The 18,695-nt window shown below is 49.5% G+C and overlaps 1 protein-coding gene across 1 annotated transcript; it reads left to right on the top strand.

Moving 5' to 3' along the window:
• Positions 1 to 3,246: 3,246 nt before the first annotated feature.
• On the top strand, positions 3,247 to 12,586 carry LOC130393944 (dual specificity mitogen-activated protein kinase kinase 2-like). The gene is given in 12 exon segments (XM_056604715.1): positions 3,247 to 3,362; positions 3,583 to 3,793; positions 4,006 to 4,152; positions 4,682 to 4,726; positions 4,728 to 4,760; positions 5,163 to 5,214; positions 8,078 to 8,202; positions 8,787 to 9,000; positions 9,334 to 9,398; positions 9,522 to 9,580; positions 10,099 to 10,144; positions 10,520 to 12,586. Coding segments are annotated over 12 exon segments (1,197 nt in total). The 5' UTR covers positions 3,247 to 3,273; the 3' UTR covers positions 10,631 to 12,586.
• The last annotated feature ends 6,109 nt before the right edge of the window (positions 12,587 to 18,695 follow it).

Genomic DNA, 18,695 nt, shown 5'->3' with positions numbered 1-18,695 from the left:
GCAGACTGACCATAGACTAGCTTAGAAGCAAGAGTACAGAGGAGACGACGGGTGAAGCCAATTTAACACTGGAGATCTTTTTATTTTGTTTATTTAATTCTCTTGATGTCCCATTCAGCTCTTTCCCACGGCGGCGACCACTGCTGTGAAGGTTAAGTTGGTCAGGCTCATGGCCAGACGGCCACGGCAGGTTTGAGTTTCAAGGGTTTGTGAGTAGGGTCGAAACAGCAGAACGTCGGTTGGGATTTTCGTAGTTGGCTACTTGGCTAAGCTACTTGGTCAAGCGACTTGGCTAAGCTACTGTCCACAAAACTTGAGCGACGGTGGAGCCAAAGCAGGTATGTTTCGTTGCGTGTGGATGGACATTTAAATGGACCGAGTTAGAATTTTTGGTGCCTTTTTCGTTGAGTCTTTGAATGGAGGTTGAAGTTTGTGAGGTGGATTGGAGGCTACCGTTTTGAGGCTGGTGGAGCTGGCCAGCAGATTGCGCTGGACTCTGGAAAATTTGCTTTACCTGTGCTTTCTCTATTTGAGTTCATTTTAGTTTTATATAATGCGAGCTCCAAAGGCGACGGTGGCTGCAGAGAAGTATTTACAAGTGCTGGCACCCTTTCAAATTTTCTGATTTCGTTCAAAAGTATTGTATTTATTTAATTTCTTCACCATTTAACTTTTGAGATCCATTGCGGTTCGAGTAATTGTACATACTCATCAACGGCAGAAATAACCACCAGCAACAGCAGCATCCATCAGAGCCGAAGAAATCCGTACACTGCTGATGCGATGATGTGAGTGTGAATCGGGGGAAACGGATTCGAGCAGGAGCCAGGCTAACCGTCGTCCTCCCCCCTCGACAGTGAACCCTCGTGAGAGATGTTCTTCTCGTTCTCCTAGCCCGCTCATGGCTGCGTAAGGCTTCACAGGTCGCTGGTGTTTGTTCAGAAAACACCGCAAGTTCTCCACGCAGCGCTACCACTGCACTTTGACTCCGGACACTCGGACAGACGAGACAAGTGCGTGGCGCACCACTCCCCTGCTCAGAAGTCTTTATTTTATTTTTCACCCCTCTTCCCGCATTGGGCCTCTGTTACACTTGCATCAACGTGGTCCGTGCCATTAACGGCACGTGAAGTCAAGCCAGTCTTCCATTTCTCTTGTTTCTTGGTTTGACTCGGATTAGAAATCACTGCAGCACTGATGATAGTGATATTATTTGTTAAGCCCCACACACGCACACACACACGCTCGCTGACCCCTTTGGCTGCACTTCACCTGTCTCTCAAAGGCTTATCCGATGTAAACAGGTGGACCACACAAGGGTTAAAACTTAAATCTCGCCATACCCAGCTGGTTCTGCTTTTTATTTTAAATTAGGTATAGAATACCATTGGATTGAAATGGTCCTGTAAACCTTTTGTTTTCTCATGGTTGAAGGTAAGATGTGGAGTGGATTGCTTCTGAGCCGGGGTCATCTGCAGATTGTCACTGACGGAGAGTGGTGTGGTAGGGCAGAAGAATCAGGTCTTTTGTTTTCATGAAATCAGTTCTTATTATACAAAATGCATAACGTAGCATGGGCAAAGGCTTACAATCCATGATGTAAATGTTCTTTTCAGTTTGTCTTTTTATATGTTCATATTAAGACGAAATCTAAATAATATTTTATTAAGCTTGGAATCGCCTCCAGTTGTTCCGAAAGACAAACGGTAATTAAAGAGGATGTCGTTGGTACCAGTGTTGGAGTCGAGCCACTAGGTCTCTGAGGAGCGATTGTGCTCACGGTGTAGATTGTTTATATCCTGTACCAAATGCTTGGATCTTAGGGACGCGTGTGTCTTGATGAAGGGGGAAAAAACTGTACAATTTGAAATGATCGTATTCTAACACCTGTTATTGACGCGTGGAATTAATTAAAAACAATTTTTAAAAACTTGACCTTCCATGCGGTTATTTTTTCCACATTACATCCAAGGAGACTATTGTTGTGTAATGCATACTATGCCCCAGTAGAGGTCCCCAATTCACCAGGCGCGTCGAAAAGTAGGTAAATGGCGCCAACAACTTGCTATGCACTTTGACTGAACATGCTCAAATGTACGAGGTTAAATCATGACCCGGTGCATGATGCGAGGTTAAGAAAACTCAAGGCTTCGATCATGACGTTATTTGGCAGAATATAGGTGAATGTCAACCCATACTTGGTGGTAGCCTAACTTGTTCGCTCTGTATTTCTCTATAATATGCCAATGGGAAAGCATTATAAATCGTGATAATTCATGTTTGCATATACAATTGCACATAAAATGCACTGCATTCCGTGAAATAAATTGTGCAATGGGCAACTAATATAATTTAATTGGAAAAGTGCTTGTACCATAGCATGTATTCAATGTGCATGCAAGATCTACATGTTGGGATGATCTTCTATAGAAAGTGGGTTCATTGTCGTGCTGGACATGTGGAATCCAGCATTCGTATGCCTGACAATCTCCAGTAAATTTGAGATCGATAACAGTCTCTACTGTCTAGCAGGCTGGCTGTCTCGATAATACAATTGCGCCTAGGTGAATCTCCCAATACATTTATATTAATGTTAGAGTTTCTACAAGCCATAGGACCAACAAGACGCGTTAATCGTGTGATCGACCTGCTGTCAGTCAGTCCAGTCCAGTCTCGCGTGAAGCATTCTCCGAGTTTGATGCTGCAGCTGCTGTTTTCCTGAAGCACCGCACACACCAGAACTCTCTTCTCTCAACCCCAGAACCGCACCACGGAGGGACTCCTCGCTGTACGTTGGTGTGATCCGACGGCCGGCTGGAGGGGTTAGCTGCCCGTCATCTCGGCGGCCTCTGGTTCGTGTCCGCCCGGCGGGCAGCGCTGTTACTACCGCGCTACTGAGCGGAGGAGGAGGAGAAGGAAGAGGAGGTTTTCCTGTAGCTCGGCGTTAGCTAGTAGTAGCTAGGAGGCTAGTGATCGGTGGCTGCAGGGATATAGTTTTGATGAGCAGTAGTGTCTAAGGTGTCGCCTTCAAATTCCAACGTAGCACCGAAAAGCGACCTGACATGCGACACAACGTCCGATCTGATTTACCGGAATAGCGGACTTGACATGCGCCGTAAAGTAAACTAGTGGAGCTAACTGGAGCTGATTTACTAGCCGGGTTCTCGTATTTGCCCTTTTGCTTCCTGCATAGTTTTTGATCAACGCTATAACCAATTAGACCCAGATAGTTAAGAGTAGTAAGTGTTTGGACTGAGTCTTGCTCTTATTGAAATGGCTCCCAAGAGAAGACCGGTTCCCCTGAACATTACGCCCATCGGAGAGGGACAGGCCATCTCCACGACCATCGATGCTGCATCCGAGTGAGTACAGTATAGTAAAGTGGTGGAGTATATGATCAAACATTGTTTGTTTGTATGTGGAATGATGGGGAAGTAATCAGAAATCCTAAAGCTGTAGTTATAATTGACCAAACCCACTGTAACACACACCAAGGTTTACACAAGACCAGTGCAAGTCAGGCGTGAGAGTGGCTCTATGTGGCTGCTGGGTGTAATGTGTTGTTTCCCATGCGTCTTATAGGGCAAACTTTGAAGCCCTGCAGAAGAAACTAGGCGAGTTGGACCTGGATGAACAGCAGAGGAAACGTCTGGAGGCCTTCCTGACGCAGAAGGCTCAGGTTGGAGAGCTGAAAGATGATGACTTTCACCCTATCTGTGAGCTGGGTGCAGGAAATGGAGGAGTGGTAAACAAAGTCCGCCACAGGCCCTCGAGTTTGGTCATGGCTCGGAAGGTAAGGTGCTTTTGAGGTTACTTATTAAAACTGTCTGCTACTGAAAAAAAAACATTAAGATATTTGTTTGTCAATTTTTTGTGTTTTTACAGTCATATCTTGTTGAGTCTTGGTGTGGTGCCAATCGTGTTTTTCGTTTGTGCTCAAGCTCCACAAATGTCTTGAGTCTTTGAGAAAAAGGTAACCTGTTATATATTTGATCTTTGCCACAGTTAATCCACCTGGAGATCAAACCTGCCATCAGGAACCAGATCATCCGAGAGCTGCAGGTGCTTCACGAGTGTAACTCCCCGTACATCGTGGGCTTCTACGGGGCCTTCTACAGCGATGGAGAGATCAGTATCTGCATGGAACATATGGTGAGTCGCGTCGTGGATCGGCACACATTTCGAAGCTTCAATCTACTTCTTTGGGGTCGAGCCCCTTCTTTGGGGTCGGCTTAGCTCAGGAGGTAGAGCAGTTGTCTTGTAACCGAAAGGTTGCTAGTAGATCCCCAGTTAATGCTAGCTGAGTGTTGTTGTGTCCCTGAGCAAGACACTTATATCCCAATCACATTTCTACCCCTTACCCCCTACCCTTACCCCTCCTCCTTGTTTTGAAGGGGCAAGGGGGAGGGGTAAGGGGTAGAAATGGGATTGGGCCTTAACCCTAACTGCTCCTGACGAGCTGGCTGTCGCCTTGCATGGTTGACTCTGCCGTCGGTGTGTCAATGTGTGTATCAACCGATGTAAGTCGCTTTGGATAAAAGCGTCTGCTGAATGTAAATGTGAATGTAAATGCTCTGTTTGGTTGACCGAGCCACAAGCTCAGAGCCGCTGTCCTTTTGGCGTGTTCTTTCTTTCTTGGAATGGAAACCCTCCGTTTGTTAACCTCTCCGTGGGTCTGTAGGACGGCGGATCCTTAGACCAGGTGCTGAAGGAAGCCAGGAGGATTCCCTGAAGATATCCTGGGCAAAGTCAGCATAGCTGTGGGTACCTTTTTTGTTTATGTCTGTGTTTTGAGCAATGGTGATTACCGACCAGTAGATGTTATCGTAACAAAGTGCTATTTCGGACCAAAGGTTTTGGGCAAACCCAAAAACTAGATTTTTTGTACCGTGTCATACCTGGCATTGTCATGTTACTCATTTTGACCGTCAGTTCAATTCGTTTAGATCAAATATTTATATATAGGCATTGTATAAATTAGTTCTGATGCATTAGTTTCATGTATATTGTTGTATGCATACTGTATTTTGAACACCATGAATCACACAATCTTTGCATATTTGTACTCTTTCCAAGAAGTGCAAAACACCCTGGGGAAATATATGTTCAGATGTCTCAAATGAAGAGACTTGTAGTGAACAGAATCCCCTCCTTTCTTCCAGGTATTGAGAGGGCTGGCCTATCTGAGGGAGAAGCACCAGATCATGCACAGAGGTACAGCCTAAAACCCTACAGGATAGCACCCAGCATCAGGCATTATCTTAGCATTATCTCTGCACTTGGAGGATATGGGAAATGCTTTCCTTGGGCACCTACCATGTTTGTTACATTTTATTCATGTGCACTTCCTGAGTCTCTCCCCGTTTAAAATTTAGCAGGTATTTCTGTTATACATTAATGGATTTTTGAATGGTTAAACAGTTGGTGGAAAACTGTATATATGTGGTAACGCTTTACCCACTAGAACCTTGGATGTGTCCTAATTGTGCCTTCATCCAGCAGTGGTGGTGATCATTTGCACATTGTAAATTAATCATAGGCCAACAAAAAGCACCTGGAGTAGCACTTGATATAATTAAACCAACGTAATTAAATCTTCTGATCTAATTAAAGTGTTTTAGCTGAGTGGAAAAACAAACGATGAAAGGCTCTGCTTAGTCACGTCCACATATTTGATTTTTATAAGAATCTCGATTTTTACTGATTTCCGATTTTTACACGACTGTAGTCGTGTCTAAACGGTGATGATATATCAAGTCAACAATGTCTAGTTTTAAGTGTTCATTTTTGCGACAACCAGGTGGTAAGAAGGGAATCTACGCTACTAACCCTATTGCATCAGATATCACACATATTACACATTTGTGAAGATATTCTAAATTTTTTTAAACACAACCATTTCCTGCCTTCTTTGCTCATTCTACTTCCTGCTCCTCTTGAGCGGTTGAGTTGGTTGTCAAGACTCGCACAGCCAAGAAGGTAGAAACAGGAACTGTTTTGGGGCACCCTCTTTAAATAAACACAAGGATGTGTTTGACAAAACATTTAGACACAAGGATACTCAGAAGTGGTTATGGTGAACGAGAAGAGCAGACTTCCTTTCTGCCGAGTCAGGATGAGTTGGTTCTAGAGTGACTCGTAAGTCCCCATGTTGAGCAATGTGTGTTTGTGTGTGTTTATGAACACTAGTTATGTCTAGTTGGGAAACCGTTCATTTCTTGTAGGACTGATGCAGCACCTTGCATCAGCTAACGTGTGTGTGTGTGTGTGTGTGTGTGTGTGTGTGTGTGTGTGTGTGTGTGTGTGTGTGTGTGTGTGTGTGTGTGTGTGTGTGTGTGTGTGTGTGTGTGTGTGTGTGTGTGTGTGTGTGTGTGTGTGTGTGTGTGTGTGTGTGTGCGCGTGCGCGCAAGCCTACTACTTAAAGCTAATGCCTGTTATTTCTCCCCTCTGCATATGATCTACATGAGTGTCACTGTCCCGAAAAACAGTTTAAATCATCAAGCAGCACCCCCCCAACCCATCTCACTGTATGACCGTAGCGGTCTTAAGAATTTAACTGATGTGTGACTTGAACTGATGTGTGGCTCGACTCGAAACGCATTCGACTTTCTTATAAGGCCTTTATGTCCGTGTCATTAAATGGCCTGAGCATTAGTAAGTCAAGGCTTGAACCGTCTGACCAAAGTAAGGACAGTAAGGTGGTGAGGGGGGGGGGGGGGGGCAGTGAGTGACCTCAGCCAGGTGTCAATAGTAGACTGTTGGTGCCGCCCGGGTACGGTGATGCCGCGTCGCCACGGTTGCGTAACGTACATTTTAAGGAAGCGGTCCTTACTGTATAACGTGTTTTGGTTGCCGGGCGATGGGCACGGTTCGAAGCGGTATTTTTAGAAACTGCATTCGAAGAACTGGATGCTGTAAAAGGGGGGCAACGCCGGAGTCAGCACTAGGGCTCTCTCTCTTCCACTCGCTCCTTCGTGCCCGTGTGCGCTCCTCTCTCCAGGTGGGTCAAGCATAAACACACTCTCGGGGTTCTGTCTCCGGGGCTCCTCCATGTGTCTCCTTCGTTCTGGTTCCAACCATCCGCGTTCGTCCCCGGAAGTCGTCCGGCCTCTCGCAGGTGCTTCACTGGGGGTTTTAAAGATTAATTTTTAGCATTTTTTATGCTTTGTTATAAAGTGAGATAGACCGGAAGGTATGGGAGATGGTAGGGGAAGACATGCAGCATGGGACCACGGGCAGGAATGGAACTCGGGTCGCCGTGGTCAGGACTGGGCCTTAATGGTACGCGCGCCTTCACTGGGGTTTTGTGTTTCGGTTTCCCCCCCCCACATTCATATACGTCTGCCCGTGGTCAGCGTGGCCCTGAGAGGAGGAAGCTTCGGCCGACCCGCCTCTCGCCAGCGTAGCTCGTAGCTTTAGCTGTGTTATTTCAGGTCTCCGTGAGGGGGAGAAAAAAAAAAACGAGTGGTCTCTGAGCCAGGGCAGTAATTACAGCCTCTTAGATATGATTATATGGCAGCCACGCCCGACCGACCCCTCCCTACGTCTGGCCCCGCTCTTTCATGCTACTTCTCTCTCCCAGTCCCTCCACGTCGTGTGTGTGTGTTGGGGAGGGTCACACACACACAGACCACAGCGGAGAGGGACTGCAGAGTCGCTGGCCCTACCCCATTATTTTCCAGGATGTTTTGCTCCAGTCAGGAGTGGGAATGCGGTGCGACGTCTCCTGTTTGTCACCGAGCCGGCCCGGGGATGCTGTGCCGGCTATATTTGGTGTGTGCCAGAGGAGGGGTTCACGGATCCCGGTCTAAATATTTATGTCAACAAGGATTGTTTTTCGTCGCGAGAGGCAGCCAGACACGGACACGACCGGGCTATTGTTGGACGCTCCGGTGGTGCATGTGCACCTCATCCTGACACCCCAAACTAATCCCCTCGCGGGATCGTTCTCACTTGCTTTCAAATAAACTGGAACCCGTCTCCTACGGTGTGTGTATGTGCGTGTGTGTGTGCACGTGCGTGTGCGCGTGTGGAAACGCACCTCATGCGTGTCTGTACGTCTGTCCTCCCTGTGCAGACGTCAAGCCCTCCAACATCCTGGTGAACTGTCGCGGGGAGATCAAGCTCTGTGACTTTGGCGTGAGCGGCCAGCTCATAGACTCCATGGCCAACTCCTTCGTTGGAACGCGCTCCTACATGTCGGTGAGTCAGCCCGCGGCCCCCGCCCCCTCCCCCTCCCCTGGCCCCGGCCCCGGCCCCCCCCTCGGCCCTGCCATGTTTTCTCGGCTCCTCTGCCATCTTCCCGGCTCGCCCTGGCCCCTCCCCTCATTGTCCGTACTCCCACGCGGCCTCCGCCAAGGCCGTAGGTTAGGCCCGCACTCGAAAATAACCGCACCAAAGATTGATGTTGCCGTTTGGTTCTCGCCTTCTCTCTCCTATTCACACAAACGCCTGGATGGTTCAGGTCCCCTGTCCCTTTCCACCGTGCCCTCCCTCCTTTCTCTCTCTCACCCACCCCCCCCCCCCCTCTCCCCCTCCCCCTCTTCTCTTCCTCATCCTCCTCTTCCTCCTGTTCCCCATCCAGAGCCAAGTCGGTCTGTAGCCAAGCCGGCCCCTTCGCCGTCCGTTTGCCCTGTCTCCCCGCTCTCCCCCCCCCCCTGCATTCTCCTAACACGGGGCGAGGGGAGGGGCGCCTCCCTCCCCTTCCCTCCCCCCCCGCCCGGGCCCCTGGCAGCGGCCCCGGCCCCCCCGCCCCTCGCTGACGTACGCTCTGTGCCCCTCGACAGCCGGAGAGACTGCAGGGCACCCACTACTCGGTGCAGTCGGACGTGTGGAGCATGGGCCTGTCCCTGGTGGAGCTGGCCGTGGGCCGCTACCCCATCCCGCCGCCCGACGCCAAGGAGCTGGAGGCCGTGTTCGGGCGGCCCATACCGGACGGCGCCGAGGGAGAGCCGCACGCCACCACCCAGAGGCCCCGGCCGCCGGGACGTCCCGTCAGCGGTAAGGCGCGGCCCGCGGGCACTCAGGGTTGCGAGGTCGTCGGGCGTATTGGCCGGGGCCAGAGTGCCGTCGATTCAGGCGTTTGTGAGGCTGTGGGCGCCTGATGCGATATGATACGACTTTATTAATCCCCCGTAGGAGAAATTAGATTGTTACAATAGCCCCAGCAGCAAGTGGAAAAAAAACACAGGATTAAAATAAAATAAAATACAATAAGAATAAGTACGGATACAAACCGAAGTAGGCGCTACGGGTAAATGCTACGCTGATGAGCAGGTGTCCCGGGCGGGTGCCTGCTGTGTTTTAACCGCGCTGCTTGTGCCCGGGTCACAGGACACGGGGTGGACAGCCGGCCCGCCATGGCCATCTTCGAGCTCCTGGACTACATCGTGAACGAGGTCAGAGCGGGCGGGACGTGACCACGACGCCTTCGTATCGTCTCGGCTCTGAACGCTGTTTATACTGCCTCCTGATCTTTGGGACGGGAACTGAACCTCTCTTCTTCTGCTCCTCTCCTGCAGCCTCCCCCCAAGCTGCCAAACGTCTTCACCGCCGACTTCCAGGAGTTCGTCACTAAGTGGTGAGCAGGGGGGGGGGTTCGCGCTCTGCATCGATCTGCTGCCACAACGGCCGAGAGGCTGAGGAAAGATTACCTAAAAAATCACAATATCGCACGGCCTTTCATCTACATTTTTAGTTTGGATTATATTTGTTGGTTAATTTAGTCGGTAAAACTGTTTATAATTTTTTTAAACCAATGTTCAAAAATGCTTGAAAAAGAGAAAGCACAGATATATGCATACGTCATCAAATACTGCATAGAAAACAACATGGTTAAAGAATAACGTAATTTGGGGATATGATTTTTAATCTCAAAGTATTGCGCAGAGGCTTTGCCTTCATTCATAAATTACAGAAATAAGAAGGAAAGGTTTGATACTGTTGTTTTCATATTTCTTTACTGAGCAAGGCATCATTTAGTGTCTGGGCACAAAAAGCTTTGAGACAGCCATGTTTAGACAGAAGGTTGTTTTGGAGAAGTATTCGAACCACACCAAAGACGACTCGCCCAATCACACGCTTCTCTGTCTCCCGCAGTTTGATCAAGAACCCAGCCGAGAGAGCCGACCTGAAGATGCTGAAGGTACGAAACCCAAACACGCATGAAACAACGTTCAAATGTCATGAGTCATTAGGTCTGTTGATGCCATGGATGGATACCTTGAAAATCCCAGTTTCATTCCGTACAGGTAATAGAACTGTCTAAAGATTTTCTTATTTTCCCGGGGCTCGCCAGCTCAGGAGGCCGAGCGGGTTGGCTGCTAACCGGACGTTCGATCCCAAGCAACCCCTAGCTAGAGTGTCGAGGTGCCAGAGAGCAAGGCACCTCAGCCTAACTGCTCCCGACGAGCTGGTTTGTCGCCTTGCACGGCTGACTCGGCCGTTGGCATGGAAATGGGTGCATGGTCGGGTGAATGTTAGGCAATAATGTAACCCCCCCCTCTCTCTGTCTGTCCAGAACCACACCTTCATCAAGAGAGCGGAGGTGGAGGAGGTGGATTTCGCCGGCTGGTTATGCAGAACCATGGGGCTGAACCAACCAAGCACCCCCACCCGCGCCACCGACTGAAACACACACACACACACACACACACACACACACACACACACACACACACACACACACACACACACACACACACACACACACACACACACACACACACACACACACACACACACACACACACTGCCCAGCGAATACGGTTTCTGTTTGCTCCGCCTCCCCCCTTCATTGACTCCTCCTCCAACAGCAGCGACGGGGGGGGGGGGGGGGGGGGGGGGGGGTGGTATGTACCGTAAACAAAGATGGCAGCCTTGGCCGGGTCGTGCCAAAGCAGCCCCCCTGTCCTCTTGTCCCCCCCCAAACCGCCATGTTGTTATTAGTGTTATCGCGCGTCACCACGTTTTGTATTATTGTATTTTCTTTTTGTTGGCGGAGGTTTGATGGCTGCACTTAAGCGGTCGTTTAACGGCGGGTTTGTGGCCCAGAGGAAACTGCCCCAAAAACATGTACACTCCTCTGCGTGTGAAGTACAATTATGGCTTTTAATGTAAAGGTAAATAGTTGTTTTTTGATGGTCCGTTTTCTTTTTCTATTTCATGGATCTGTATTTGTCTGAGGCATCGCCGAGCCTGGGGGAGAGGCATCGCCGAGCCTGGGGGAGAGGCGGGTGGAACGGCCGGCAAGTTGACATTTGAATGAGTGGCGTCCTAGGGTAGGAGTACGGTCAGTACCGCTGTCTCTTCTGGGCTCGGTGTTGGTTTGGATGGGAGGTTGGTAAACGAGCGTCGTTAGAAATCATGACGTCCCCGACCAAAGAGAACGCTCGCGACCACAAGAGTTCAGGACGCCAGCCTCGACCCCCTTTTATTTGTCCTATTTTTGCTTTGATACGTATTTGATTGTAGACACGTTAAAAGTCTCAGTGGGTTGGCGGGGGTCAGTCACTCATGGGATGACGGCACTGGTTCCCACAACACGATCTCACGCAGCACGCTTCCAAGTGGGACCGTGTGGCGCCGACGTCTCTCTGACTCCAGCGAACGCACCGCGGTCGACGAGATACTCGACGGCCGATATAGCATGGCTTATTATCTTTCTTATACCGTCTGTGTGTGTTTGAGTTCCTTAAGTCATGGTGGTGCAAGAGGTGGTTCAGTTATTACTATTTTTTAATCAAATGCTTGAATTTGGACTATCAATGGGAATGCAATCCTGTTTTGTCAGTGTGTGCGTGGATAATCTCCCCCGGGACCCTGGGTTTACACGTCTCAGTGTTTTTGTTTTTTTTCCTCTTTCCTTTTCATAAGTGTTGCAATTTAACGCGCAAAATTGCTGTACAATTCCAAAGCGAGATCAAGTTGGCTTTGGGCTTCACTCTTCTGCTAAAGGAGAGACTTTAGATCACTGAATGGATTCGTATGTTTCATCCAGGTCTCGCTGATGTTACTGTGTTCGCACACCGTCTTGCCAAGAACCCATGTATTCTCTGCTTATGGCTGAACTTTCTTAAATGCAAAAGGACTCTGCAACCATTCACAAGGGAATGGATGTACTGTCACTTGTAAGTGTACAAAGCTATATTAAAAAGTACAAGAGTACTATTTTGCAGTCTTAATATACACATTTTTGATTTATGTAAATCACAAGGGAGAGTCATTTTATTATAATATAAAAATGTGTTGAGTATCGTTTCAAACGTATAAAAACACTTAAATAAACATTATTTGTGAATGTCTTGTCACTTGTTTCTTCAGTGTGCATTACCTGCAAAATACAAAAGCTGAACTACTGAACTGAACTTTGTGCTAAACATTCTGTGTCAAATATGTAATATGTTGGATATGTTTATAGAGAGGAATCTGTACTGACCCTGTCACAACGAGTGAAAGAGATTAAATGGAATGGATAAAATCCCCTTCTCGAAATATGACTAATTCCACAGGCTTGTGTCAGGCTTTGTTTAAATGCTAAATGTAGCCCATGTGCCATTAGTTAACATTACTCTTTATATCCCTACTCAAAACCATCACTCCCACTCTTAATGGCATTCCCAGTTCTCATGCGGGGTGTCTGGGATGGGAGCTAAGTGGTTTATACTGGAATAAAAAAAAAGACTCATACGTGCTCATAAAAGTGACTGACATCATCCCAGACTGCTACGGGCACAAAACAACTAATTTTGAGGGCGGGCAATACTGCCAGACAAGAATGAATGAATTATTTGTTCATTTAAAGTGAAATTCCCGACGGGCCAAATGAGTTGGTGGACACATATAGTTCTCGGCTGTGTATGAGACGGTAGGCTTTATACCAAAGACATTTAACGCTCTTATTTAAGTTCTGATGGCGTTGAAAAGCGGCCGCAGGAACCGCATGAGCACCTGCGTGGTTTGACAGTGGCGGGGTCTTTCAGTTGCGGGTTTGACAGTGCCCTCTAGGCAGGCTCGGTGTCACTGCCGCTCTCTTCGATATCGCTCTCCAGTCAGTTTAGAAGGATCTGCACGTCGGGCAACTCCACTTATCGCAGAGCCAACCGGAATCTCTTCTGACGAGCAAGGTAAGCATTTCTGCGGCGCTTCTCGTCCTGCTCATGCGTTGACATGTGTTATGAAGTGTGTTTTTCTGTTCTTTCAGGTGGGCTCCCTCTGCTACACGGGGGCGATGGCTGTACACGAGTGGTAGGTAGTTTCTATCATGCTCCAACCCACACCACAGCACGATGACTGACTTAACTCAGAACTGAGGAGGTGTGGTTGTCGGGGGCTTAGATTGCCCAACACCAAGTGCACTTCTGGTTGATAAGATTTATACTTTATTACTTCACGGTTTTATAACTCCTCACCTGTAGAGTTGAGTTCAGGATAGAGCTCCGCCAGAGAGCAGGGTAGCCTACCTGGCAGCCCCTACTGGAGCCTGACTTTCGGAATGTGCCAAGGCTTGTTTTTGGGGTGGGACGTAACAACCTAAGGCAATATGATGAGTGGGTGCTGCTCCACACAAAACCCATTTGAGAGTGAAACATGTGGCCGTTTAGAAAAGAAAAGAGTGATAATTAAAATGGTTCATCTACACACATGCTCAAAATATTTAGTGCAGAGAAAGTCCCTGCCAAACACAAAACTGGAATATAGGGGTCGATATTAATAATGTAACTGATGAGACCGTTCTTATTACCACTTTATTAAATGCAAAAATCAACACGCAAAACAAAAAACTTAACTTCTCCCCCACAGAGTGAGGAATGAAGAGGAGAAGATAGAGGATGAATGCTGTTTCTTTAAGAGAGCCAGAGAGAGCGTGTGTGTGAGAAAGAGAGAGAGGGAGGGAGGGAGGGAGAGAGAGAGAGAAAGGGAGGGACCTCTTTGCCCTCCAGAAACCAGGAAGGGAATTGAGTTGGTCTGCTGCTTGCTTAGCGCAGACAGGGCTCTGAGCTGCACGACAGTTAGAGGGAGAGAGCGAGCTCCGGCGAGGAGGAGAGGAGAGAGAGAGAGAGAGAGAGAGCTAAGCCATAACAAGCACCACCACGGCCATCGCAGGTGAGCTAAAGGCTGCTGCCGCCCGGCACCCCCCTCCCCTCCCTCTCCCACCGGGGCAGGTCCACCAGGGAGGGGGGTGAACGCAGAGCAGGAGAGAGAGCAGAGGAAAGAGTGAGGGAGGGGGGGCAGAGGAGGAGAGCAGGGGGGGAGGTGGGGGGGGGGGGGGGGGATGGGGTCGGCCAGAAGGTGAGGTGGATAGCCGTCTTAGTCCCTCGATATGTTCTTTATTTATTTATAATCCTTCCTGCTGAAGTACTTCCTCCGGTCTGCTTCTTACCTGTGGGGATTCCTGAGCTAAAGTTTACTGGATGTGTTCAAGGCATTCACTTTTGGGGCAGGTGGAAGCAGTTAGTGGAGGAGGAGGAGGAGGTGGTGGTGGAGGTGGTGGAGGTATCTCAAGAGAGGGGGTGGGGGGGGCGTTGAATAAGGGGAAAGCGGAACCAAAATAATTGCATCGGACGAGTTGTGTGCGCTTCGAACTCTCCAGTGGGCTGTCAGTTCACAAATGCTCAGATAACAGGACGGATGAGGGAATATTTGAGCTGTCTTGGTCAGTCTCTCTAGTTTGGAATTTCACGAGACAAAGTATCTGTGTTGGTTGGAAGTCCTAAAGTGTCTATCAAATGTGTCCCGGGTTGTATTGTGTGATGGCAGACGTTCATGTTTGTATACGTCTCTCACAACGCTGCATGCAAGTATCCTTTTCATACGAAGCACAGCCCAGTTTGAGGGCTGCTCTGTACTTTAATACCTGGCAGAGCGCTAGCAACACACTGTGGTGTATAATTCAGCCCGGAGTGCTTACGTTAGAACAGGCTCGGTGATAGTGGGAGTGGCTGGCACCGGGCGGATCTGGGATTTGTAGTTTCAAAGCCAGAGCTGCACAGCAGGTCTAGTGCGATCAGCAGACTCCATATCCCACAGTGCCTTGCCCTCAGCAATACAGGAAAGAGAACAGCCCGAGCCTATCCCACGAAAGAGGTGTGGTGACTGAGGAGCTGGCCAGCCAATGGGAGCAGAGGCAGCAAAGCCGAGTTGTGGGCTGAAAATAAAGGGGGGTGGGTGTTTAGGTGTCTGCTTGTGTGGGATCAGGCAAGGGCTTGCCTGTATGACTAGGGCCACTCGCAAGTTTCCTGTTTGGAGCTCGAGCCCTGCCCAGAGACACAAGGCACACGGACGGGCTGGCAGGCAGACACAGGAGAGCAAAAGGGCCGGGGAACATTACTGTCTGGGGGTAAGTGCTCAACAGGGAGAAGGCACTCTGCCGCTGTGTGTTTCTGCTGTCACGCTCAAGTGTGTAAACAGATAACAATTGGTTCATGCGTGTTTGCACGCAGTGGGGTGCTGGGGTAGAGTGTGTGTGTGCGTGTGTGTGTGTGTGTGTACTGTGCACGTTATCTGTTTTGTGAGTGAAATGAAGAGGTGGTACTTGTTTGGAGTTGCTGAGTTTTTGACCCACTTGCAGATAAAGAGGGGTGACAAATAGGTCAGTATTGTGACCGGGGTCTGGCATGTGTACGCTCGGAGAGGTGGGTCGTGGTTCACATTTGCATAGGGTAAATAAACACTCCCTCATGTCATGGCTGAGATGAGTTCCTCGTCAGCCACCTGGATGTCAGATCATGTCTTAATGCTGTCGTTAATATCTAGTGCTGTTCAAGACTATTATGGGAAGATGGAGAGAGAGAGAGAGAGAGAGAGAGAGGCATCCCTTATTTCTTGGTGGAGTAAAGCTTCGTATGTTAAAATCAATCTAGAGAGATGTGTCATATATCTATATATATCTCATGTATGAGACATCTGAGGGTCTTGGGGTAGGGTCTCGGGATGGCGGTGAGCTGTCTGGTCAGAGTTCACGGGACAGAGGTCGTTGAGTTAAATCCGTGGCTCTCGCAGAAGGGGAGGACGTTTGGCGGACCGGCGTGGAAAGTTGACCTTGTTGGGGGGAATCGGCCATCAGAACGTAACCGGGGCTCTTCACAAAACACCACAACAACAACGAGTTGAACTGTGGTTCGGGCCGATCTGTCCTCGGCTCTCTTGGTCTCTCGACGTGTTGTTAAATGGATCTCCGGAGGGCTCGCGGGGTCGTGCTCATCCCCGTCCATCTCCCCAGTGGTAGGTAGACGTCAACCTGCTAGTTAGGGGAATGCTAGTTAGAGTGATGCTAGTTAGGGTGTTGCTAGTTAGGGTGCTGCTAGATAGGGTGATGCTAGTTAGGGTGATGCTGGTTAATGGGGGGCCGGTAAGCTAGGTAGCGTGGCAGTTAGCGTGGAGCGTGGAGACTCGACTGCGTCTCTTGACACATGGACGCAGATTCCTTGGCAGCCCTCTCTGGCCCGACCTGTTCTGGAGAGCGTGAGCTCAGGACGAGCCGAGCCGAGGCCGCGGCATCACGGGGAACACGCCCAGACGCCGGGGAAGGGTTCGCAATGCCTCTCCGGAATAATGTCCAAAAGCGTGTCTCTCTTTTACTTTGTGACAGAATTGTAAGATGTTTATGTCGGGCTGCTGCTGCCCTCGATGCCACTTCCTGGCTAACAACCGTGTGGAGAGAGGAAAAAGACACTCTACACTTTGAATCCATGATAATTCCAGCAAGAGGTTAAACAAGGACGCTCTTTGACTCTGTGTGTGTGTGTGTGTGTGTGTGTGTGTGTGTGTGTGTGTGTGTGTGTGTGTGTGTGTGTGTGTGTGTGTGTGTGTGTGTGTGTGTGTGTGTGTGTGTGTGTGTGTGTGTGTGTGTGTGTGTGTGTGTGTGCTTGCGCGTGCTTGCGCCAAGTGTACTTGCATACGTGTGTGCGTACGTGCACGTGCCGGGTGTACGCGCGTGTGTTTGTTACCAACAATAGACTCCAGGGGAATTGCAGGGGACTTGGGTGCCTGTGGGCAGGTCCAAGACACCACCCATCAATTTGGCGGTGTAGTTGAATACAGTTTGATATTCCTGTATGTTTGGTCCTATACCACTATGGCCCAAAACGAGCGGGTCCAGAATGAGTGAGAGAGACAGGTTGTGCGATGTTGCTGCCTTCCACAGTAGGGCAAGTCCTCGGTTGTGCACGATGCGTAGAATTTAACACGTGCTAAGCTTGTCCAAACAATTAGGCATGATGACACTTGCCGTATTGTCACATGTGTCTGGTGCGTGTGTCTGTGTGTATATTAAAATCAACCTGTTTTTAAAGGTAGGGTAGGCCACCTAGGTTAGAAACATTCTTTCCATTTCTCCCCAGCTGTGGCCGAGGCAGACCTGTAAATAGCGGGCTCGGATGAAGTGATTGGAGGGTTCACCTGTCTGTCTGCCTACCTACACACTACTACCTGGGTGCACTCAGTGAGCATGACCGGAGTCTTCCACAAAGCTAGGCAGCCCTGGTGCTAAAGCTAGCCTGCTAGTCACGTGTTTTGGGGGAGTTGCTCTGAAGCCTGAAGGGAGGGGTGTGTGTTTTATTTTTTCTTCAGTTGGATCCTTTCAAAATGTGGCCCAGTCTGGCTGGTTTCTCCAAATTGCCTACCCCTACCTTTTTTTTTTTTTTTAAGTGTTCAAACCTAAGTATCTTCAGTTTATCGTGGACGGTTTCTAAAATCGTTAAACTGCCAGCCCAAGCCTCTAAAATGGCAGCCTGTCTAATGTATAGCAGCAGCAGCCTGGTAGGAGCTGAGGCGGGCCGAGGGGACAGACTCTTCTCTGTTGTTCTCCCGTTGTTGTGCTGGAGTCTTGAGAGTGCTGAGGGTGAGGGTGAGGTAGTGGGGGCGGGCGGGTGGGGTGAGGGGGCATGTCCTGTTCCAGTACATTTATTATGGAGAGGACACACAACCTGATCAAATTAAGGAACGAGAGAGAAAGAGAGAGAGAGGGGGGCGGGGGGGGGGGGGTTGGTAGAGGAAGGGAAGATCCACGGGCTGCGGTTTGGCATGTGGGTAAAGTTGGACTTTGACTTCTGATGCTTGTTTCTCAAAGTTGACGGCGGTGGCCTTGTTTGTGTTCCTCAAGTCTCCGCCGGGTTTTATCAGACGCTCTCCTGCAGGCGAGGAGTTTGTTTGAAGGCCGTTGCCATCTATCTTGGGCTGCAGTGTGCTGTTGTTTAACACACCGATGATAAAATACTTTGTGGGCTTTCCAACACCACACTCCACATGTCCAGCCTGTGCATCGATGCGGTGATTCAGACGTGGAAGGTGGCGGAGGAAACGGAGGAGGAGATGAGGAGAAGAAGAGGAGGTGTTTGGTTGCAATTAAGGAAGGCGATACAGTGTGGCTCCGGGCCGTTTGTTCCTCCGTTTCCTCGGAGGGGGAAAAAGGGGAAGTGGGACACTCGGTCTGACTGGTGCTCTACCCTCTGTGCCTCCCAACCAGAGATGGAGCGATGACAGCAGAGTGACATAAGTGTGTGTGGGTCTTGATTGGGGTCTAAGTGGGGTTTAACGGCGAGAGAGAGGGAAGCAGAGAGAGGGAGCTCAGAAAGATGCGTGAGCGAGAGAGGGAGTCATGGTTCATTGAGAGGGAGGAGGGAGGGAGGGAGGGAGGGAGGGAGGGAAAGAGATGGCAGCGAGGGAGATAGATATAGGGAGAGGGTCAGATGGAGGAG

This window comes from Gadus chalcogrammus, chromosome 12 (assembly GCF_026213295.1).
Source record: "Gadus chalcogrammus isolate NIFS_2021 chromosome 12, NIFS_Gcha_1.0, whole genome shotgun sequence".
Taxonomy (NCBI): domain Eukaryota; kingdom Metazoa; phylum Chordata; class Actinopteri; order Gadiformes; family Gadidae; genus Gadus; species Gadus chalcogrammus.
The sequence above is the reverse complement of the archived record's forward strand: the minus strand, read 5'-3'. Positions and strand labels throughout refer to the sequence as shown.